Source organism: Rhinolophus ferrumequinum, chromosome 3 (genome assembly GCF_004115265.2).
Source record: "Rhinolophus ferrumequinum isolate MPI-CBG mRhiFer1 chromosome 3, mRhiFer1_v1.p, whole genome shotgun sequence".
Lineage (NCBI taxonomy): Eukaryota > Metazoa > Chordata > Mammalia > Chiroptera > Rhinolophidae > Rhinolophus > Rhinolophus ferrumequinum.
This window is the reverse complement of record NC_046286.1, coordinates 11,046,362-11,069,512: the sequence shown is the minus strand read 5'-3', so window position 1 is coordinate 11,069,512 and position 23,151 is coordinate 11,046,362. Positions and strand designations below refer to the sequence as shown.

The window sequence follows — 23,151 nt, the reverse complement described above, 5'->3', positions numbered from 1 at the left end:
GGGAGCTTCTCCCAGAGCTGCTGGAGAGAGAGGCAGGGCTGGAGGGGGGGGGGGGGCGGGGTGCTGGCAGAGATAGAGGCCTGACACTGGTTTCCCTGAGCTCTGGGAGAGTTCAGGAGGTCTCCCGTGGGGACTGCACAGGCCATATTGCCTCCTGCCTGTGCTGGAGTGTGCAGAGTGGAGAGTACAGCATGATGGTTCTAGGACTGATAGACCCAGGAGCTGGGCCTGACTCTGCACAGAGGCCTCCACACATTGAGGTACAAGACTGTGCTGGGCAGAGATAGAGGCCTGACCTTCTGAGCTCAGGAGGTCTCCCGTGGAGACCACACAGGCTGCTTGTCCCAAAGACCTAGTCCCTTCACCATCCAAAACCCCCTGACCCCTTCTGATCTTGCCTGAGACCCACATCCAGAAAAACCAGCCTGTCCAGCCTGGGGGACACCGAGACCACAGGGTCCCACACAGACACCCGTGCCTACACAGGATGGCCAGTTCCAGGGTGGGAGTGCGGGGGTGCCTGAGCCAGAGGGTGGATGGGGTTCTCCACCCAGTGGGCCCGGAATGTACCTTCCACTTTTCAGGGCAGAACACCCAAGGAAGGACGTGACAGCCTGAATTTGGGGACTGGAGAGCCGTTGTGCAGTCAATATGGGAGGGAGCAGAGCTGGTAGGATCTGGGGTGCAGGAGGCTGGGTAGGGGATGAGTGGCTTTATGTCCTTGGCCGTCCCAGAAAGGCCCCTTCCCTTAGCAAAGTACTCACCTGAAGTCACCACCAGGCGGATATGTTTGTAGGGAGCAAAGCCACTTTTGGAGTCCCCCCAGGTTGCCCACAGGCAGCTTCCTGAGTCCTTCTCTTTGAGCTCAGCCCTCAGCCATGGTGACATTAACGACACCAGAGCCAGGGTCATCCCAGATCACATATCGGGAGTTCTGGGCCAGGATCATGGGCTTGGATGTAGAGACTAAGCGGATATGCTTATCCGCCTTTCTCCTATACCAGATTTTGGATTTATATGAATTTCCTCTTTCGGGGGAGTATTTGCAGCTCTCGGAGAGTGTCTGCCCCACTGTTCTGAGCCTCTCCATCTCTGGTCTCTGCATCCAGGAAACTGCAGAGGAAGCCCTCAGGTCAGGCTGATGGAGGGGGCGTCCCCTCACCACACGCTTGACCCTACACGGCCCTCCGGCCTCAGCACCACACCTGCTCACCTGCTTCCTCCCCTCCCATCACCCCTCTCCTGACCTCCTCTTGCCCCTCAGGCTGTCCACTCACCTGAGGCCAGGAGCACCGGCAGGACCAGTGGCAGGTGTGAGGCCTCTGGGGCCGTGTTGCCTTCTCTGCTGGGGTGTGTACAGTGGCGTCTGAACGACCCTGCCAGATGCCTCAGAAGGACTGATAAAGGCAAGGCCTTCGCTGAATAAATGTGAGGCTTGCAGTGTGGGTTCTGTGGGCAGAGGGAGAGTGGGGCTCCCTGGGGAAGCCCCAGCTGCTGGGAGCATCACTGCCCTGCAGGGGCCCCAGGCCTGCTCAGCCCTGGGGCCCAGTCACTGTGACTGCTGCTCGGGCCCCCTGCCCACACCCACCCCCACCCAAACATGACTTACTCTGTCCCCTCTGTGCTCCTTCCTTCCCTACCCTTGGCTTCCCTCTCACCCTTACCACCCCAGAAAAAAGACAGCTTGAAGGCTGACTGGGGCTCAGGGGCCCTGACCACGGTTAAGCCCCTCTGGTTCCCAGGGACAGCAGACACGTCATGTCCCGAAGGGAGCACGGTGGAAATGACACAGAGCACACCTCCTCCCACTCTCACAGTCCCCGAGAATGTCTGGCACAATATTAAACACCAAAATACCACCTACCGTGTAATGTGGTTGTTAACAGTCTCTCTGGTGGGTAGGTTTGTGAGCAGTAGGCAAGGTCTTTATATAGTATTGGATACAAATTACATTTTCCTTCTACTCTGTAATGAATGCTGACTATGATGTAAATAAACATGAAACGATGTGTTAAAGCTACTAAGGATTTTGTCTGAATTGGTTGGTTGTGGCCCCAGACGCCTGGCAGAACTAAACATTGGGAACCCCAGAAACTTGTACCAATCCATCTATTCCACTGGGGGACCAGCTGAGACGCAACTGCGGGGTACTCCACACCTTCTCACTGGGGTTCACGGGCAACCGGACCGCTCTCCCTTGCATACACTTGCACGTCCAACATAGTGGGTTTTCAATTCGAATAGTGCATGTTGGAGAAATTTTTGCAAGTTGATAGGGTAACATTTGAGTACCAAAAATGGTAAAAACAAACAAACAAACAAACAAACAAACAAACAAACAAACAAACAGACAGACAAACAAAAACCTTCTCCTCTCGCCCCGATACCCCCAGCAAAAGAACCTTGAATTGCTCTTTGTAGCAATGTGCCCCCACTAAAGCTGTTCTTTTCAGCCTCCCTTGAAATGGGGGTCGTCATGTGACTAAGATCTGACAATGATTTGTAAACAGAAGTGTCCACTGTGAAAACATTACTGGTACAATCTGTTTTCCCTTATTGTGTTTTTCCTCCACGCGGCTGTCTGACATGAACACGTGACAATTAGAGCCCTAGCAGCTATGTGGTGACCTTGAGAATGGATGCCCTAATAGTGGACTAATAGGACGGAAGGATTCTGGGTCCCTGGTATTTTGGAGCTAACTTGCTAGCCTTGGATTCCTTATCTGTAAACATTTTTGAGAGAGAAATATACTGTGGTGTTTAACCTATTTTTTTTTCATTCTTTCTTACTCCCAAGTGAACCTAGGATGAACTGATAAAGCGGCTATGGTCTTTCAGTCAGCTATTGCTACGATACTGCTGCATAACGAGCCACCCCAAAACTCATGACTTGAAACAACTGTCATTTATTCTTGCTCATGCTTCTGTGGCTTGGCTGAGGGTCAGCTGTTCTAGGCTGGGCTCAGCTGTGCGTGGCTCAAAGCGGCAGATAAGATTAAGAAAAGTAACAGTGGGCCGGCCTGGTGGCTCAGGCGGGTGGAGCTCCGTGATCCTGACTCCAAAGGCTGCCGGTTCAATTCCCACATGGGCCAGTGGGCTCTCAACCACAAGGTCGCTGCTGGTTCAACTCCTCGAGTCCCGCAAGGGATGGTGGGCTCCGCCCCCTGCAACTAAGATTGAACACGGCACCTTGAGCTGAGCTGCCACTGAGCTCCCGGATGGCTCAGTGGGTTGGAGCCTGTCCTCTCAACATCAAGGTTGCAGGTTCAACTCCAGCAAGGGATGCTGGGCTGCACCCCCTGCAACTAGCAACGGCAACTGGACCTGGAGCTGAGCTGCGCCCTCCACAACTAAGACTGAAAGGACAACAACTTGACTTGGAAAAAAGTCCTGGAAGTACACACTGTTCCCCAATAAAGTCCTGTTCCCCTTCCCCAATAAAATCTTAAAAAAAAAAGAAAGAAAGGAAAGAAAAGAAAAGTGACAGTGAAATGTAGATACCCTAGTTGGTGTTGACCTAATGTAGGAACGCTCCTCCCTCTTCCTGTCCACGCCGGGCCTTATACGGGTGGATTCACTGTGCAGGAGAGTGAAATGGGCTCCTTTAATAGAAATCAAGACACAAATTTAATTCATTAATTGACACCTCTGGAGTCCTTATTCACCCTCGTCCCCTAAACGTGCCACAAACAGGCCCATGTAGACAAAACAGACACTCTAATCATTCAACGACAACAAAATTCTTGACACTGGACTGTACAATACGACATGTAGGAAATTTTGGCCGACTGAGGTAGAACCTGTACGTCTTACCACACATTCCAAAACTAACGAACAAAACGAACCTGCATGTATATACATCTGTCCTTTATTGCTTTTATTCGCTGTGTCCCCAAGTCCTGCAGATGTGTCCAGCTCAGGTCCCTGGACTCCCCACCACCTCCTCCCCAGGCCCTCATCAAAGACCGTGAGGGGTGCCTGACGGAGCTCCCAGCATGCAGTCGCTCCCACCCAGTGCAGGGCTCCCTGAAACACAGGTCTCACCTCTCCGTCCTCAAGAAGCACAGTGACTCCTGACTGCTTCCCCATGAAGTCCAGGCTCCCCAGCCTGGTCCTGTAGCTCTGCCATGAACGGGGCCCATCCCGCCCACCCAGTCTGAACCCCCACCAGGAGGCCCCCTTGGAGGCAGGTGCTGGTGAGCAGAGACCCTGAAGGAGACAGTTCATCACGTGACCTGGGGCACATGTCCTATCAGTTTCCTCACTGGTAACAATGGAACTGACAATGTCCACCTTACAGAACACTCAGAAGAATTAAACAGAGAGGAGTATAAAGCACCCAGCTTCACCCAGGATATGGAAGACACTGAACCAATGCTGAGATAGTAGGTGTGGGGTCAGGTCCATTGGAATTAAATCACAGCTGCTTCTGATCAGTGCCTGTGAATTGCACACTCATGTGTGTTATGGAGTAGACGGAGGAGAAAGGAGCCCAGACCCACTCAGCTTGGATGCCCTGGGCTGCCAAGATCTCCTGCAGATTCCCCAGCTCAGGGAGCACAGACAAGAAGCCCCAAGGGAGGAAACCGAGTAACCCAAAATAGATGAGAGAGAATAGATGAGAGAATAATATGTCCATTTTACAGACAGAGAAACTGAGCTCTAATCTGTACTTAGATCTATTCTGGGAGTGGAGGAGAGGAAGGCATGCCCTGGGAGCACAATGTCATCAGCTTCTCCCAGCAACTTCTCACAGGTAACTGTGAGCATAACAGTGAGGTCAGGAGAAGAAGCTGCTGAGGCTCCGGGGTGGCCTTCTCAGACGGTGGGCAGAGCCCACTGCCCCATGCCTCAGGGCAGTGTCCTGCCCGGCTAATGTGAGAGGGACTCCTTGCCCCCACCTCTTGAGGACACTTCTGAAGGACCTCCAAATCCCACCATAGTGACATGCCCCAGCTCCTCCTGCAAAAGTGTGTACTGTGACAGGGCTGTTGTGAGCCCCCTGGGAGCTAGCCCCACCCTAAGCCTAGGCCCCCTCCCTCCAGCTCCCATTTCTGGGGCTCCAGGTCCCAGCTGCAAAGGAAAGCCAGGGTCCAGATGGCTCCAGCAGACGGCTCATCTGGGTACTGAGACCTCAACTCTGTGTCGAGGGTGCTCACCCCACTCACACTGGTGGGGAGGCCACCATGCAGAGAAAGGGGCGGGTGCCACCTTCTGAGAGCTTCCTGTTCCCTGCGGAACGAGGACCAACACAGCCAAGAACAACTCAGAGCCGACCATAGGCTAGAGGGACACAGGGATCATGGAATGTGAGCAAAGAGTGATCTTGGGGGCCTTTGGAGAGGAGGCGTCCCTTCCTAGCGGTCAGCACTGGCCAGACCAGAGGAAAATTGGCATGGAAAAGCAGTTGCTCCACACCCTCACACCCAGTGACACCCCTCTACGCCAGTTGGGGCTAGGGCCACCTTGCTCCCCCGAGAGGGTTCCCTCCCACCATGTGGTGTGTCATTAGGGTCAGAGAGGGGACCCCAGGTCCAGGTGAAGGCCAGGAAACCCGCAGGAGCTCACCTCTCTTGTGTGTGCAGATTGGTTTCCTGTCCTGTCGGCGGGCCAGACAAACTTCATCAGAAAGGCCCCGATCAGAAGTCAGGAGGCCTGGTCTGGTAACATCGCCACCTCCCTGTGTGACGATGAGCAGGTCACCGAGGAGTCTGGGCCTCGGTTCCCTCACAAACTTATTTAGGGCACCGAGAGAGGGCACGCCCTGTAAACATGTGCATGTGGGTGGTTGGCACTGTCCCCGAGGTTTTCTTCTAGCTCTAAAACTCAATCCTGCTTTCCCACCTGTGGTCCTATGGACACTGACAGTTGATGTCCCTATAGCATGCGTCCTCCTTTTGTCTGTCTCTTTGCCCTTATCCTCGGTCTCTGCTCACTCCCATGGTAAGGAGAACACTTCACTGAGGCAGAGTGAGGAGTAGGAGCTGGGGTTGGGGGAAGAGGGGCAAAGCAGTAGACGTAGAATCAGGTCTCCTTGATAGTTTCCCATTGCGATCTAACCGCACACACAGCTCCCTGGGCAGGCATTAGACTGGCCGCCACTGGATTTACACACGGCACCTAATTTTCTCTCTAAATACGTGTATACCTATAAGTATATGTTTATTAAATACAGACGGTGCCAAAAAACTGTATACGGGGGCCGGCCCAGTGGCTCAGGAGGTTGGAGCTCCATGCTAATCTCCCTCTTTCAGCACCCACAATGCAGAAGGCTGCTGGTTCGATTCCCACATGGGCCAGTGGGCTCTCAACCACAAGGGCGCCGGTTCAACTCCTCGAGTCCCGCAAGGGATGGTGGGCTCCGCCTCCTGCAACTAAGAGTGAACACAGCACCTTAAGCTGAGCTGCCGCTGAGCTCCCGGATGGTTCAGTTGGTTGGAGCGCATCCTCTCAACCACAAAGTTGCCTGCTGGACCCGGAGCTAAGCTGTGCCCTCCTCAACTAAGCTGAATGGCGCCCTCACCACTAAGAAAAGGTCCAGGAAGTACACACTGTTCCCCAATAAAAGTCCTCTTCGCTTTCCCCAATACAATCTTTAAAAAAAAATGTATATGCATTTTAAAGGAAGAAACTGTATTAAAATTATAATATAATGAATAACGCTAGCATTCATTTGATTAAAGCCATCTTTTGAGCAAACGTCATACTCCACATTGCTACAGTAATTCAATTCAACTTTGAAAAGTATACATAGATAACTAAAACGTATGCATTTTTTTGGCACCCTCCATAGATAAGTATATATATATTTAAGTATATACGAGATCTGACAATTAAGTTTGCAAACTCATCCTAGAAAAAGTGCTACATACCTCATTGCTGAATATCACGATGGTCACCTTCGAAGTACTCCCCTTGGGAAGCTATGCACCAACGCAAGTGCCTAGTCCACCCTTCAAAGCAATTTTGCAACTTTTTCTGGAATGGCCATCAGAGCTGTCATCGTATTACCCTTGATGTCCTGAATGTCATCAAAATGCCTTCCTTTCAATATTTCCTTTATCTTCAGGTTAAAAAGAAGTCACTGGGGGCCAGATCAGGTGAGTAGGGAGGGTGTTCCAATACAGTTAGTTGTTTACTGGCTAAAAACTCCCTCACAGACAGTGCCCTGTGAGCTGGTGCATTGTCACGACGCAAGAGCCATAAATTGTTGGTGAAAAGTTCAGGTCATCTAACTTTTCCACGCAGCCTTTTCAGCACTTCCAAATAGTGAACTTGGTTAACTGGTTGTCCAGTTGGTACAAATTCATAATGCATACTCCCTCTGATACAAAAAAATGTTGCAACAAGTTCACGAACGTAATTGTCAGACCTCACATAAATATATTAAGTATATAAATATATAAGTGTATATTATTAAATAATGTATTTATCGAGCAATATATATTTACATAATACATAAAGTATATTATTGGGTATATATTTTTTATACATAAAAAAATCTTTTGCTTTGGAAATTCCATTTTTAGAAATTAAATCTTAAAAGTGCGAGCATTCACTAAAGAAAGAGATGTTCGAGTCTTTCATCTGTGTCTTTGTGTGTTAATTACACAAATATTTCTCTAGTGTCCTTAGATGGTGGGAGCTGAGGGTGCAGAGATGATGCCAGGTCCCTGCTCCTGTGCTCCCTTCCCCTCCCCGACCCCTGCCATTGATCTATCCCTCCCACCAGCCCCTCTGAGGACCCCTGCTCTCTTTGCTCCTAGCTGTCCTCTCCCCCTCCATACACTTCCTTCCTAGAATTTAATCTCCACTTCCTCTCTCCTCCCGCCTTCAGCACCCACAAAACCTCCCCAGGTGGAAACACATCACTGATGTACCAGGCAGGCCCCCAACATGAAGTTTCTGACCACCCCTGGGGTGAGTGGGGCTTAGGCCTCTCTCTCAGACCTCAAAGTACCCTTGAGCTTGTCACCCACTTTCAGCGTGACTCTCCTTTGAAGGGGGTGTAGGAGAGAGAGCCAGGGCCCTGCAAAGCAGAGGTGGTGCACAGATGGAGAGAAAGAGCAAGTCGTCTGCTACTTGACCATAGGTTCTCCCTGGCCTTCTCAGCTCCTCCCCAGAAGAGGTCTCAGTGAGGAAGGGGCCGCTGGGCACAGAGGAGAGTTGCAGCCTCTCCCAGACCTGGAGCTGTGCGGCACCGAGCAGGGCCCGATCAAAACCTACAGCTGGAGGTCCTGCTTCTCTCTGCCCACAGAATCCGCCCTCCCTGCTCTCCCACATCCTAACCCAGGCCTTAGCTTTGTCCATTTTGTCTTTCTCAGAGGGGCTGGAAGAGCCCAGCAGAATAAGGTCCAGTGCCCCGTTCCCTCTTCCCAGGCACCCCCCGTACCCCCTCCCACCAGCACACCAGAAAATGGTGGTATGGCCTGCAGAGCCCCAAGTCTACTGAGGCTGATGCGATGCTCCCAGGTGAGAAGGAAAGGAAGGGCATGGGGAGGACGGGAATGAGTGTGACAGGGACTGTTGGGACAGCAGGGCACAGAGCAGGTGGCTCTGGGGCCGGAGGGCAAGTCCTGGCGTGGCCCTGACCGGCAGCCTTGTTGTCCAGGCTGTGGGCAGTATCACACTCAGCAATGGCAGAGCCTGGTGGGGCAGACCCTCCCCCTGAGGTGCCAGTACCCACCCAAGGGCGGGCACTATGAGAAGTATGTCTGGTGTAAGGAGCTATTGGTGCTCATATGCGCCAGGTTAGTCACCAGCTCCAGGCCCCACACACTGACTCAGCCTCCTGGCTTTCAATCTGAGACAACCCCGGTGTGGGATTCTTCATTGTCACCAGGGCCGATCTGAGGGAGGATGCAGGGTACTACTGGTGTAGAATCTACCACCCTGCCAGCAACTCTGTCTCTCAGTCCAAAGCTTCTCTCTGGCAGTGTCTCCGGGTGAGCCCCTTTCCCTGGGGTCCCCTTGCCCCCTTTTGGTTCCTCCTGGTTTCCTAGTCATATAAGCCAGGCTTCCTCTCCCCGATCCTGGTCTCCTGGGCCGGCTGCTGGGAACCTGTGCCCAAGGGACTCGCAGGTGTGCACACACGTACCCACCTCAACTCTGTCTGTGTTAAGGATGTACAAGCCTCCTCAAAGATGCTCAAACACACCAGCTGGGCATGACCGGAGCTCCTATGACCTGGCCACAGGGGAGCCCAAGACTGTCCAGCATCTTTGGAGAAGGCACCTGTAGCTGGCACATAGTAGGTGCTCAGTAAATGTGTGTCCTCTGGCCACAAACCATCCCCACCATGTTGGCATCATGTTGGTCTGTGCATTTCTCCTGGCCCAGATCAGGGGTCAGCAAACTATAATCTAAAAGCTAAACGTGGTTTTTAAATGACTGGGGAAAAAATTGAAAGAAAAACATATTTTGTGACATGTGAAAATTATAGGACATACAAACTTCAGTCCATAAAGAAAGCTATTTGGGGACAGCCACACCCATTTGTTTATGTATCATCTCTGCCTGTTTTCATGCTATAACAGCAAAGTTGAAAAGCTGTGACAGAGACCATAAGGCCCACAAAGCCTAAAGTGGTTGCACTCTGGCCTTCTGCAAAAATGTTTGCCAACCTCAGTCTAAATCCGATCTTCTCAAAGTATCTGTGCTTGTAATGGACTGAAGGTTTGGGTCTCCTCCAAAGTCATATGTTGAAATCCCAATCCCCAATATGATGGTGTTAGGAAATGGGGCCTCTGGACTTGATTAGGTCATGGGGGGGAGCCCCTTTGGATGGAATTAGTGCCCTTATAAAAGAGACACCAGAGAACTCTCTTATCCTCTTTCCACCATGTGAGGAGGCCACCTGGAGGAGGGGCTTCACCAGAACCCCACCGTGCTGGCCTGTCGATCTCAGACTGCCAGCGTCCAGTACTCTGAGAAATAAATGTCTGTGTTTTTAAGCCACCCAAACTGTGGTACTTTGCTATAGCAGCCTGAGCAGACTAAGAGAGTGGTGGAGGACCCTAAAAAAAAAAAAAAAAACTAAAAAAAACCCCCGCCAATCCATCAATGACTTTTTTTTTGTTTGTAAAATACAACAAAAATAAATTACTAGAAACAATGACAAAAATGAGACACACAAAGTGCAAGCCTAAAATGCTTATTAGACTTGACAGACATCAAATTGCATTTCAACAAATACAACCAGAACTAATATAGCACAGGGGGAAATTTTTAAATTATAAAAACTTTACACACTGTTCATTGACAGTGTGCCTATAGGTGACTGATACAGTGGCTTAACATTACACCTGTAATGTTTTGTTGTTCCTCAGTCATAACTAAACAACAAGTTAGAAGTGAGAGGGCAATTTTCCATATTAAATGCCAATGTTTATACTTTGAACAAATACTCTGTATATCTACATTTAAAGACTTAAATGTGGCAAATGATTATTCTTCTTGCTTATTAACTTACTTAATCTAAGTAATATTAATGACACCATCACTCTTAGGGGAAAATGTATAAAGAAATTGTTTTGATGCTTTATTTTAATAACACTCATCGTAGAAAACTGGTCTCACAGAGTTATGTTGACAAAAATACAAGAAGGAATTTTAAAGTAATTTCAACACGCTCAATATTTTTATTTTTAACTTTTACAAAAGGAAGCAAATGATGCTGTGTTTTCAAAATGCATGTTCAATCCTCCAGTAGTAGCTAGTTCCAAAATATTCTTATAAGTTTATAGTTATACTCAAATTATCTTTGGATGAAAAACTGGATTCTGGATCTATGAATTTCCAATGCATATATCCTCTTTTGGCGGAAAATAAAATCTGAAACATCCTATCAAATTATTAAAGTTTCTCTGTGAGCATTTTTATAGATATGTAATATCAAGATTATCACCTATTTGGTGATAACTGTTATTAAATTAAGAACATGTCATAACAATTTACAGAAACTATTCGAAGCTTCTCTCTTTTGCTTTTGCTCTTAGATTTTATTTGCCAGTGAAAAACATGTCGCATGGCAACGTAACGTCAAGGCTAGCTTATAAACAAGCCTGACTGTGCAATTCACATCTTCACTAGACTGGTCTCTATCTTGCCAAAACATTAAGAGTCCTTCCTATAGATCAAACCTTCTCAACAGAACTGGGCCCCTCAGTAATCATTGCAACTGGGCATGTAAAAACAACTGTTCCTGCTGTTTCCAGTTTATCACATAATAAAGGGAATGATTTCAAATTCAATACATTCATCTTTATGTAATTCATAATTTTCCACATCGATAAGCACACTGTTCAGTTCAGCTGATATTTTGTCATAGCGAGACTTTCTTCATGAAGGAAGCAGTGCATTGACTTACATTCTGGCCCAAGTCTCCCTAATCTGAGTCACTAACTAGTCTAGAATGTTTTCCCGATGTAGCAGCTGCAGCCATCAGAACATACCGTGTTTCCCCAAAAATAAGACCTAGCCGGACAATCAGCTCTAAGGCGTCTTTTGGAGCAAAAATTAATATCAGACCTGGTATTATATTACATTACATTACATTATATTACATTACATTATATTAAAGACCCGGTCTTACATTATCGTAAAATGAGACCGGGTCTTATATTAATTTTTGCTCCAAAAGACACCTCAGAGCTGATTGTCCAGCTAGGTCTTATTTTCGGGAAAACACCGTACTCCTTAAACCCCAAACATAAATCTTAAACCCCAAACCACTTGTTGATAATTTGATCCTTTATAGTTCTATACAGTTCAGAGCTAGTTGTGGTTTGGGCAATGAAGTTAAAAGATACAGAAGAATTCCTTCATATCATCATGTTCAAATTGCGCATGTAGTACAAGAACAGCTTATGTCAACAATATGTGTGCATTTTTCAAGTTGCCATGAAAAATATTTTGCTAGCTTTATTTGTTCTGGGACTTGGTCTTTCATGCCATTAGATACTTCTGGATACACAGAGCTAAAGATTCGATGGAAAGTGATGCTTAAGCTTTCTTTCTTGCCACAGGTGAACCCAACTCTGTGAAGCAAACATCTCTGTTGTAGTTTTTCAATGTTTTGGCAATTGTAGATAGGTTTTTAGTCTTAGCAACACAAAGTGTCACTTCACAAGAAGCCCACAGAACACTAGACTTTGTATGTGAAATACTGATTGCTCTCAAGCTTGTTAACTCAATACTCTTTGTATTTCAAAAAAAATTAGTTTGTTTAGAACTTGTGTTTTTATGTTTGGTATGTAAATGCCACTTGTTTTTATGATGGATTTGCTTCCTTAGCCAGTACATCTCAATAAATAACTCACTGGGTATTAGTATTTCACCATTACTGACAACCACAAAACTCTCACTCCCTACATGAGTGTCATAGCTTCCTAGTGCTGCCCTAACAACTTACGACCAATGCAGTGGTTTAAAGCAAAGCACTTCTGCCGGCCAGAAGCCCAGTGTGGGTCGCACTGGACTCAATCAAGCGCCAGCAGGCTGGGTTTCTTTCTGGAGGCTCTTAGAGAAAATCCAGTTAGTGCTCCTTCAGACGTCAGGTAGAATTCCGTTCCTTGTAGCTATAAGACCGATGCCCTGTTTTCTTGCTGGCTGTGTACTGAGCGCTTCCCCCGCTGCTAGCGTCTCCCATATTCCTCGGCAGTGGCCCCCTCCCTCCATCTTTAAAGCCAGGGGTCCTTTTCGCTGGCATCTCTCTCTGACTATAGTTGGGGAACAGTCCCTGCTTTCAAATATGGAAGATTGGCCTCACCCAGCTAATCTCCCCATCTCAAGGTCTTTCACCTGATGACATCTGAAAAGTCCCTTTTGCCACGTAAGGTGACATAGTCATAGGTTTCTGGGATTAGGATGTGGACGTCGAGGGTGGTGGGGGTGGGGTGGGGGCATCATTCTGCCTATCTCAAAGAGGGATTACATCTTCACATAAAACCAGTACAAACTCTTTGGAATGATTTCAGAAAGAACAATGACTTTGGAATCGATTCCACTATTATCATTTGGCTTATTATCACTGCTACATTCAGAAAAGATATGTCTTTTCTTGACAAAAACTTCAGTGACTTTGGTTTTGCTATCTGTGCACTAGTACTTGAATGAGCTAATCACTACTCTACTCTAAAGTAGTTAATCATGTTCCAGTCTCAATTTAAAAAAAAAAAAGAACAGGTTAGATTGAAAGTAAAAATGATTATAAAAATAACAAATGGTAAAAATAATTTTTCCAGATGTTTCTACATTTTTGGGTTATAGTCGACCAAGCAACCTTAAACTGTCACATGCTGGAACATAGTCCTATTGCACGTTGCTAGGACAAAGCTGGCGCCACATGGAGCGATCCGTGACATTTGACAACACCCAAACTGGTCTACACCCTGTTCAACTGCACAAAACAAGTTTACTAACCACATGCTTGGACCTTGAGGCAAAGTCAAACTGATACAGAAGTTTCAAAATCCTTTCTCCCAGCCCCAGACGGTAGATCGGTAGATCGCACATTCAGTAGCTCAGGACTAGAATTTTCGCCAAGTGTCCCAAGGACCTCCTCCAGGCTGGCCGCATGGGTTGTTCCTGGTCCTCATTCTGGGAAGCCTCAGAGAGAGGGCCCCTGGGGGACACAATCATACCGACGTGTACACTGAGGTCTCTCTCTCCAGGGAGACCTCCCAGGGAAGCCCCTGGCCCTCAGGTACCCTGTCCTCCAGGCATCTCCCAGCTATTGTCCTTCTCTTTCCCCTGCTGGAGAGACGGCTCCCCTCATGGACCCTGGGTGGGCGTGCAGACCCAGCCACGGACACCGACAGTTCCCACTTCCTTGGAGCTGACACCACTTCTTTCCCTTCTGGTCCTCCCACCCGCCCCGCCCCAGCCATGGTCTTCTCTTTATCCTCCAAAGCCCCCATCACTTTTCCAGAGACGACCCCAGAATCTCAGTGGGAAGGCAGAGCAGTGGGAGTAGTGGGCGGGCAGCTCACAGTCTCAGAAGCCAGAGGGGTCCCGTACGAGGTATTTAGCCAAGCCCTTGAGGCCTTGGGTACATACCTACAGACTGGCTCTGCCACAGTACCAGGAAGGACAGGGATGTCCCTAAAATTCCCCACGAGGTATCTCCTTCCCTAACAGCCCCAGACGTGTGAGAAAGGGCATGGATATGAGAGATGTAAGCCACTTCAAGACGGTGGCAGTGCCCACACTTGAGGAGGCTGAGAGGTAGAGAGGGCCTGGGCACAGAGGTAGAGACGCTCAGAGGGAGGCCCAGGCCTCCTGACTCCTATTCAAGTGCTCCTCCGGGACCCAGTGACACCTCCACAGACATTCGATACAGCCGGGCCGCAGGTTTGTCTGGTCCTGAGCCAGAAGACTTCACAACCCAGTCCCCAACCCCAAAATTTGTTTTCCCCTAGGCCGATGGGCTTCTGTTCCCACTTCATCCCAGTTCTTTGTTCCAGATTTTCTGCTATCAGGAATGAGTGGGTGGGTTGTGCTGCTCAGTAACTACTGTCCCTTCTCTTACCCAGCAGCCTCTGCCTCCAGGCAGGCCACCTGGGCTCCCAATGACCTGGGCTCACCACGTACCTAGACCTGTGTGTCCCCCACTGCAAAAGTCAGACAGGTCCCCAGGGCTTCCTCTGCCATCACTGCCCCTTCACAGTGACTTGAAGGTGGGACCTTCATCCACACAGGCCTGGATCAGGGGCCCAAGAACAGAGCTGCCACACCAGCCCTGTCATCTCCCTTTTTGTCCCTCTGTCCTCCAGGGAACAAAACTCCACCCTCCACTCCAGCCCTGCACCCCCAAGTGCCCTGGTCCCCATGTCTGCGGACTCCTCCTGACCAACAGCCTAGTTCTGTCAGCCCTGCTTGTCCAGGTATGGGGTTTGAATTGAACTCGGGGCAAATGGAGCAGGAAACAGCTTCTGTCCCTGCCCAGAGGGTCGAAGGGGGCATCAGCCAGAGAACACAGAGGCAGGGAAATTATGATTGACAGGGCTCTCTACAAGTTAAAGCCACACTGAATGCAGCCATCCTGCTGTTCTTTACAAACCCGCCTTTGTCTTTCAGGTGTAAACTCTTAGGTCTCTGGTCCAGGTTTCTCCCTTCCCTTCCCTCTACTCCTCTCCCTCTCTCCCTCTCTGATTCATTCCTCCTTCAGCAACACTCACTTGTACAGAAAGTCCCTCCCACCAACTGCCCTTGCAGGAATGCTGACCCAAGGCCAGCAGCCCAGGACGCTGCCTTATCCTAAGTCCTGAGGGACAGAGGCTCACATAAGAGAGAGAAAGCTGCGAGCTCCGGGAAGAAGGGGGCAAACCAGGGAAAACGGAGAGGAGCTGGGTGACAGGTGCAGGGACCACTCAAGAGTGAAGAGGATGTGGAAACGGGCTCAGGTAAGGCAGGGAGCAGGCTTGCTGGAGGAGGGGCAGGTGGGGGGAGGGGGGCACAGGGTCAGACAGTGGACTCCAGTCACTTCAGTCACTTCTTCCCCTACTCCCACCTCAGAGCCTTCAGGAATCCACACGGGCAACACAGAAGGAGGTCTCTGAGGCACACACACCACACCAAGTTTCTCGGGTTGTTTTTTTTTTTCTCTCTCTCTCTTTTCTTTGTAAATTATGGCTCAACATCAACATTTTCCTGATTCTAAAAACTCTGAAATTCATTAAAGGAAAATATGCGATTTGATTCTTTCACCGACTTATTTTTTCAAGCGACATTTCCCACGCCTCAGTCGGTGGGGCAGCCGTGGGGCTAAGAGAGAGCAGTGTCCCAGCACTGAGGCTGCCTCTCCTCTCCTCCCTGCTCTTCTCCAGAGCCAGCCCCACCCCTCCCACCAGCCCTTCTGAGGCCCATGCTCAGTAAGCCCGGACCCCAGCTCTCCTCTCCCCACCTCTGCCCTTTGGCCGGGACCCTCCCTGCACTTACAATGGCCCTTTCCTCTCCCCTCCAACACCCATATAACCTCCCAGCGTGGAAACACATCACTGACCTACAGTGAAACCTAAGCGTAAGGCTTATGGGGTCCAACGAGGTTTAGGGCTGTGGTCAGGATGAGAATGACTCTGATTTTATCAACTCTCTTCAGCCCATCCTTCTGGGGGAGAGGGGTCAAACCAGGACCCAGGAAATGAGCAGTGTGCAGGGAGAGAGAGTGAAAGGAAAAAGAGTGGGCAGTGTACAGATGACCACAGTTTCCTCCCTGGACTTCTCAGTGTCTCCCCTGCCTGCCCACCCGCCTGAGGGGGTGAGGAAGCTGAGCAAGAGGGAGGCAGGAGCACCTCAGTCTCTGGTGGCTGCCTTGGGAGGGCAGAGCTGAGGCTTCTCAAGGCCCAAGACCCTCCATGTACCTGGGTGAAGGGAGCTCTCCTGGCTCCACTTCACTTCTCCCCTATTTCCATAGAGCCCATCACCCCACGCCTCCCACTTTCTCAAAGGAGGCCTTTGTCCTTCTCAATTCCTTCTTCTCAGAAGTGGCGGGGAGCCCCGATGAATCAAGCCCATTGCCCAGGGACCACCTCATTTCCTTAGCCGCTCCACCCCATCCGAGAGCTCAAGGAGAGGGTAGCTTGGTTGGGAGGACCTTTCCTCTTACTGGTGCTGCTAACACCCCCTCCACCAGGCCCTGGGCTTCAGATGAGGGGCTGGGGAAGAGGACCAGACAGAAGGTAGAGGACAGGAGGGGTAAGGCAGGGAGCAGTGGCCCTGCAGCCACAGGGCCCACCAGGAGGCACGGTCCAGGCCTGGGCACACAGGAGGGTGCCCCATCCCCCAGCCCTGCAGGGTCCCTGACCTTGTATTCCAGGCTCCTGCCCCAGGGAGGGGGCAAAGGAGGCAATCTGAGCAAATCTCTGTGACCTGCCAGTCACTGGACCCAGGCGCAAAGCAGGACTCTGTCCTCCCCGTACTTGACCCTGGGTCTGGTTTCCCTGGCCCTCTAACTGGACTCCACAAGGGGAGCCCAGACACACGGGGGGAATCAGTATTTTCACAGACATCCCGGGTGATCCTAAGTGAGCTCCTTCCATGAGAAAACGGGTCTTCCTTCACAGGCTTCGTTCTCTCAGAAGAGAGAACCGCTACTCACCCTTTCCTCAGAGGACTGGCCCCCCCATACAAACAGCTCCCCGACTCAAAAGCCAAGAAGGAAAAGACTGGTAGGTTTCCCACTTTAAAAAAAAACAATTCTTATGTATGATAAAAGATGCTATAAACTATGTTTTTAAAAAGTGACAGGATAGAAAAAAATGACATATGTCATACAAAAATTAATATCCAGAACATACAAAGCACTTGTAAAATCACAGAAAAGGGCAACTACTCGATAGAAGAAACAGAAAAGGATGGATAGAAACGTCAATCCAAGGAAACACCCCCAAAACCGCTCATATGACAGTAGAATCGATGGTATCAGTAAATGGGAAAATGCAAATGAAAACAATGGGGGGGTCATTCTTTCACCCATTAAATTAATAAAAATTTGAAAGGCTGGTCATTTCCAAAGGCAATAAGGCTGTGAGAAAACTGGCAGTCTCAACAGCTGTTGGCGGAAATATAAATCAGTGCATCCTTTTAGGAAATCAATCTGTCCAGATTTCTCAAAATATTAAATGTGCATCCCCTTCCTGCAAATCACTCAATCCTTTCTGGTGTGTATGTAAGAGAATATAATCACAGGTGCAAAAAGAGGTATGTAAAAAGTTATCTGCCGCAACATTTTACATAATAGTGAAACTTAGAAATAAATCAAACTGGCCGAGAATAGGAAAGGAACTACAGGCACACCTCAGAGTCCTGGGGGTTCGGGGCCAGGTCACCGCAACAAGGCGAATATCACAATAAAGCGAGTCACGTGGATTTTTTTGGTTTCCCGGTGCACATACAAGTTATGTTTGTACTATCCTGTAGCCTATCAAATTGCAATAGCATTCTGTCTAAAGAATGTACATATTTAAGAAATACTTTATTGCTAAAAAATGCTAACCATCATCTGAGTCTGTTTGAAAAATGGTGCCAACAGACTTGCTCCATGCAGCGTTGCAAAAACCTTCAATTTATTTTTAAAAAAAATGCAGTATCTGTGAAGCACAATAAAAATGAGCAATAAAATGAAGGATGCTTGTAAATAAAGGATGCTACATCTCTAATAGAAGGTATTATGCAGCATGTTAGAAAGAATGAGGCAGATCTGTGTGTCCTGACATGCACAGATCAGATCACCAGAAAAATATTTAGGTCCAAACACTAAATATAGCGGCTGAGTGACACATGTCATCATACCTCATTAATAGAAGTTAAAATGAAAATAAAGCTATATCCATAGAAACAGCGTGTGTGTGCATGTGCAAAAACAGAGACAAGTGTGTGCAGGGATCACCTGACCATGCTAACAGGATTGTGGGTAGGTGTATGTGACGGGTGTGAAGTGAGACTTTCACATTCTACTCTGTATTGTTTGAATATTTTTACAACAATGTGTACATGAGTACAATAAGATGAAAATTTTTTCACGCCTGGTGGAGTGGGCAGTGAGGTAAGCAGACGTCCCAGGAGCCTCGCACCTTCCCCACCACCACCCCTGCCGAGAAAGCAGTAAAGAAATGCCTGTGCCTCGTCCTGAACAAGTGCCCTGGTGACAGGAAGTCTCGATGCCCTCTCTGGAGGCTCAGCTTCCACGTGGTATGCTCTCACGGGCTTGCTAACATTTTAATTACATATTTGTTTTGTCCGCTCCATCATCCAAATTAACACGACCAACTGAAGCCTTACTCCATATCCCACCCTGACTTCGCTTTCCATACAACGCAGCGAAAAGGTTACTTTATGCTCATACCAAAACCCAGATGCAAACGCTTATCGTGCCCTTATTCATAACTGCCAAAGACCAGAGACAACCCAAAGGTCTTGTAACTGGAGAAGGAAGAAACAAACTGGTTTATCCATACAAAGGAGTACTCCTCAGCAATGTAAAGGAACGAACTATAGAGACACGTAACAGAAATGCTCAATCTCAGGTGCACTGTGAAAGAAGCCAGATTCAAAAGGTTAATTACACCTCAATAAAAAAGAAACATGTTTCACACTGCGTGGTCCCATACTGTGACATCCTGGAACAGGCAGAACGATTGGGGCAGAAACTTCTCATGGAGGGAATTGGGGGGTAACAAGTCTGTTCTGTGTCTGGGTGTGCTGATGCTTGCATGACCATGAATTTGTCGACACTCCAAGAGCTGCATATTATGCATACAAACCATATCCCAACGTTAAAACAAAATGAAACAGAGACACTTGTCCCTCCCAGAGAGCCTGCTCACTGTGGCCTCCTCTCCATTCACGCGATGGACCTGGACCTAGAGGTTGTTGACGCAGTGCTCTCCTTACTTCCCCTCTTCCCATCTTTATTCCTCCTGTCTTTCTCGTCCTCCTCTGCTCCTTTCCTTAAGCAGTGGGATCCTCCCTTCAGACGGAATCCTGCATGCGCCCTTGTGCAGACACCTGTTGATGAAGAAGGGTAAGGGTCCTCTCTCCACACAGTTTCGTCCCCATGTTTTCATTCTGCAGATAAAAACAAACCGAGGCCCCCAGATGAAAGGGGCTCCTCTATTGCATCCCTGCTCTGTGCTCCCAACCTTCCTACAGTGTGGCTTTCAAACACCACCCAGAGGACGCTGAGAGGGACCATCACAGTAAAGAGCTTATCCTAATCATTCTAGAGCCTTCTAACTTTGCAGTCTGCTCATGAGGGTAACAAAATAGAAACAGATTTGGGGGAAAACACGTCCTCTCCAGCAACCTGCCCATTCTGCCCTTCTCCTTCCCTTTTCATCGGAAGAGGTCCACATGGTCACGTGTCTGGTAGGAGGGACTGATCTTTCAGGTTGACCAGGAGCTTTGCCGGGGAATGCGACATTGGACAATTAAGTTCGCAAACTTGTTGCAAGAATGTGCTACACTTTTTTCATATCAAACGGATTATTCATTATGAATTTGCACCAACTGGACAACCAGTTAACCTAGTGTCCTATTTGGAAGTGCTGAAAGGTTGCATGAAAAAGTTAGACAACCTGAACTTTTCGCCAACGATTCATGGCTCTTGCATCACGACAATGCACCAGCTCACACGACACTGTCTGTGAGGGAGTTTTTAGCCAGTAAGCAAATAACTATATTGCAACACCCTCCCTAGTCACCTGATCTGGCCCCCAATGACTTTTTTCTTTACCCAAAGATAAAGGAAATATTGAAAGGAAGACATTTTGATGACATTCAGGTCATCAAGGGTAATACGATGACAGCTCTGATGGCCATTCCAGAAAAAGAGTTACAAAATTGCTTTTGAAGGGTGGACTAGGCACTGGCATCAGTGCGTAGCTCCCCAAGGGGAGTCCTTCGAAGGTGACCGTAGTGATATTCAGCAGTGAGGTATGTAGCCCTTTTTCTAGGATGAGTTCGTGACTTAAGTGTCAGACCTTGTAGACAGAACCTTAATAAGGGTCGTCTTTCAGCCTCTTGGCAATCGTCTTAGGAGGCATGTGTATCTCAGGACGTCAGGGATTCAGGATACCCACTTCTGGAATGTACCACACAGATACACGTATGTGAAGAGAGTATGTGGGGGGACGTCATAGGAATGGCGGCAGCAGGGCGCACTTTCTGAGTTCTCCTCCAGATCTTGTTGCAAACGGGAACTATAACCCATCGAGGAAATTTTCGCTCACCACACAATATAGTGGAGAGATTCGTGGATTGCTTGAAGCTAAGAAATTCTTGGGGGTAAGCTAACTGGACGGAGCAAGGAGAGGAGGAGGAGAAGCGGCGTGGGAGCGCCCGGCCGGCAGCGGCGGGAGAGCCCAGCCCCCAACGGAGCCTCAGCTGGCGGGGGCGAAAACCGAAAACCACTGAGCCGGGCACGCACGGGATCCCAGGCGGAGCGGAGAGCGCAGAGACCGGGGGTAGGCCCTTTCCCTGCTCCCACGGCTGATTTCCCCCGCCGGGAAGGCGGCGCGCCCTGCGGCGGTCGGGGGCGCAGTCTCCATACCTGGGCCCCTCCCCCCCCCCTGCTCTCCCAATCCTACCCCGCCCTTCCAGAGACTGGGACTGGAAACCGCGGTGCAGCCCCGCGGTGCCGGGCGCGCACAGGGGCCCAGGCGGAGCGGAGAGCGCAGAGACCGGGTGGCGGCTCTTTCCCTGCGTCCCGCGGCTGATTTCTCCCGCTGGGAAGGCGGCGCGCCCTGCGGCGGACGGGGGGCGCAGTCTCCATACCTAGGCCCCTCCCCCGCCCCGCTCTTCCAATCTTACCCCGCCCTTCCAGAGACTTAAACCGGCCCCTGAACCGAGAAGTGGTATCTAAAGCTCACGCTTTGGGAAGCCTGACGGGCAGCCCTGACCCAGGCAGACTGGGCAGTGTGCGTGATTTTGGCTGCGCTAGGAGAGAAGAGACGCCTCCACCCCCAGCCACCACCTTTTCTGGCCTGCGGGAAGAGGGCGACACACGGCTGGGCTGGGAGAGTGAAGACCCCTCCATCTCCAGCCCCCACCCTTCCTGGCTTGCCTAGGGTGGGGTGGGTGCAGCGGCCGAGACACACCCGGAGATCAGCAGTGAGGCAGGCGCAGCTCTGGGCTTTCAGCAGATCAGAAATCTCCTGCCCGCACTCACACACACACACTGAAGAGGTGCCTTAAGACTCAAGAGTTTTGGTCACATATCTGGTGGTGCCACTCTCAGTGTGCATTTGTGCAGGCAAGGGCAGAAACTGCACTGATATTGTAAAAACTATCATCCAGACCCCTCAGGCCCACGCTTTTAAGTCTGCAGTCCCAAAGTCTCTCTGGGCACCAGGTGACCGGCTCTGCCTGCGCAATAAGCAGGGGGCTCCTTGGTACAGCAGAGAACAACCTGGACATTGCTTGGTGGGCTTAGGCCGAGACTGTCGCTGCTTTTTGTATTGCTTTGTTTTGTCTTGTTTTGCTTTGTCTTTATATCTTTGATATCTTTGCCTCTGTCGAGTGGGGTTATCAGGTGGTTTTTGCATGTGAACGTATTTGATATTTTTCTTTGTTGTTGTTGTTGTTGTTGTGCTTGGTGATTTGCTTTGTTCTGAAACTGCCCTGCCGGGGCCCAGCTTGTGAGGCACGGTCAGCAGATCAGAAATCTCCCGCCCGCACCCATACACACACACTGAAGGAGTGCCCTAGGACTCACGAGCTCTGGACAAAGGACTGGTGGTGCTCCTCTCGGTGTGCATACGTGCGGACAAGGGCAGAAGCTGCACTGACTTTGTGGAGACTATCATCCAGACCCCTCAGGCCCACGCTTTTAAGTCTGCAGTCCCAAAGTCTCTCTGAGCACCAGGTGACCGGCTCTGCCTGCGCAATAAGCAGGGAGCTCTTTGGTACAGCAGAGGACAACCTGGTCATTGCTTGATGGGCTCAGGCCGAGACGGTCGCTGCTTTTTGTTTTGCTTTGTTTTGCTTTGCTTGGTTTTGTTTTGCTTTATCTTGTATCTTTGATATCTTTGCCTGTGTCGAGCGGGGGTTATCGGCTGTTGTTTTTTTTTTTTTTTTTTTTTTTTCTTTGCTGTTGTCGTTGCTGCTGTGCTTGGTGATTTGCCTTGTTCTGGGACTTCCCTGCCGGGGCCCAGCTTGGGTGGCACGGGACTCGGCATATCTGGGGGCCAACTCCAGACCAAATCGGAGTGCAGCCGGGGTTGACCTGCAGGTCACATACCTAGAGGGGGTTCTCGGCAGGCTCTGGAGCCCATAGAGGCCAAACCACATTGGGGTGGTCAACCCTCACGCAGCAGAGTGCCCTGCGGGGGGCAGAGCCAAGTCTCACGGCAGGTCAGCCCAGGAGTTGACCCCACCTGCTCATTAGCGGGAAGCAATTAAAGATCTTCTTGAACGGGACAGTGTACACAACACAAGACTCACCTTTGGAGCACACGCAGAGGAGGACGACGTGGTGCGAGTCAAATATAAAGGACACATACTACACAAGATAACCTAGCAAGAACTAAGAACTCTAGGGGATCTACCTAATATATCAAAATAAACACAGTCAGCCAGAATGGGGAAACAAAGATACACGTCCCAAATAAAAGAACAGAAGAAGCTTCCACAACTGGAACCAAATGAAGCAGA

The 23,151-nt window shown here is 49.6% G+C and overlaps 1 protein-coding gene across 1 annotated transcript; it reads left to right on the top strand.

Moving 5' to 3' along the window:
* Positions 1-4,707: 4,707 nt before the first annotated feature.
* Positions 4,708-15,084, top strand: NCR2 (natural cytotoxicity triggering receptor 2). Its single transcript, XM_033100211.1, is given in 9 exon segments — positions 4,708-4,756; positions 8,380-8,472; positions 8,612-8,782; positions 8,785-8,916; positions 8,919-8,945; positions 9,849-9,921; positions 14,700-14,830; positions 14,833-14,885; positions 15,079-15,084. Coding segments are annotated over 9 exon segments (735 nt in total).
* The last annotated feature ends 8,067 nt before the right edge of the window (positions 15,085-23,151 follow it).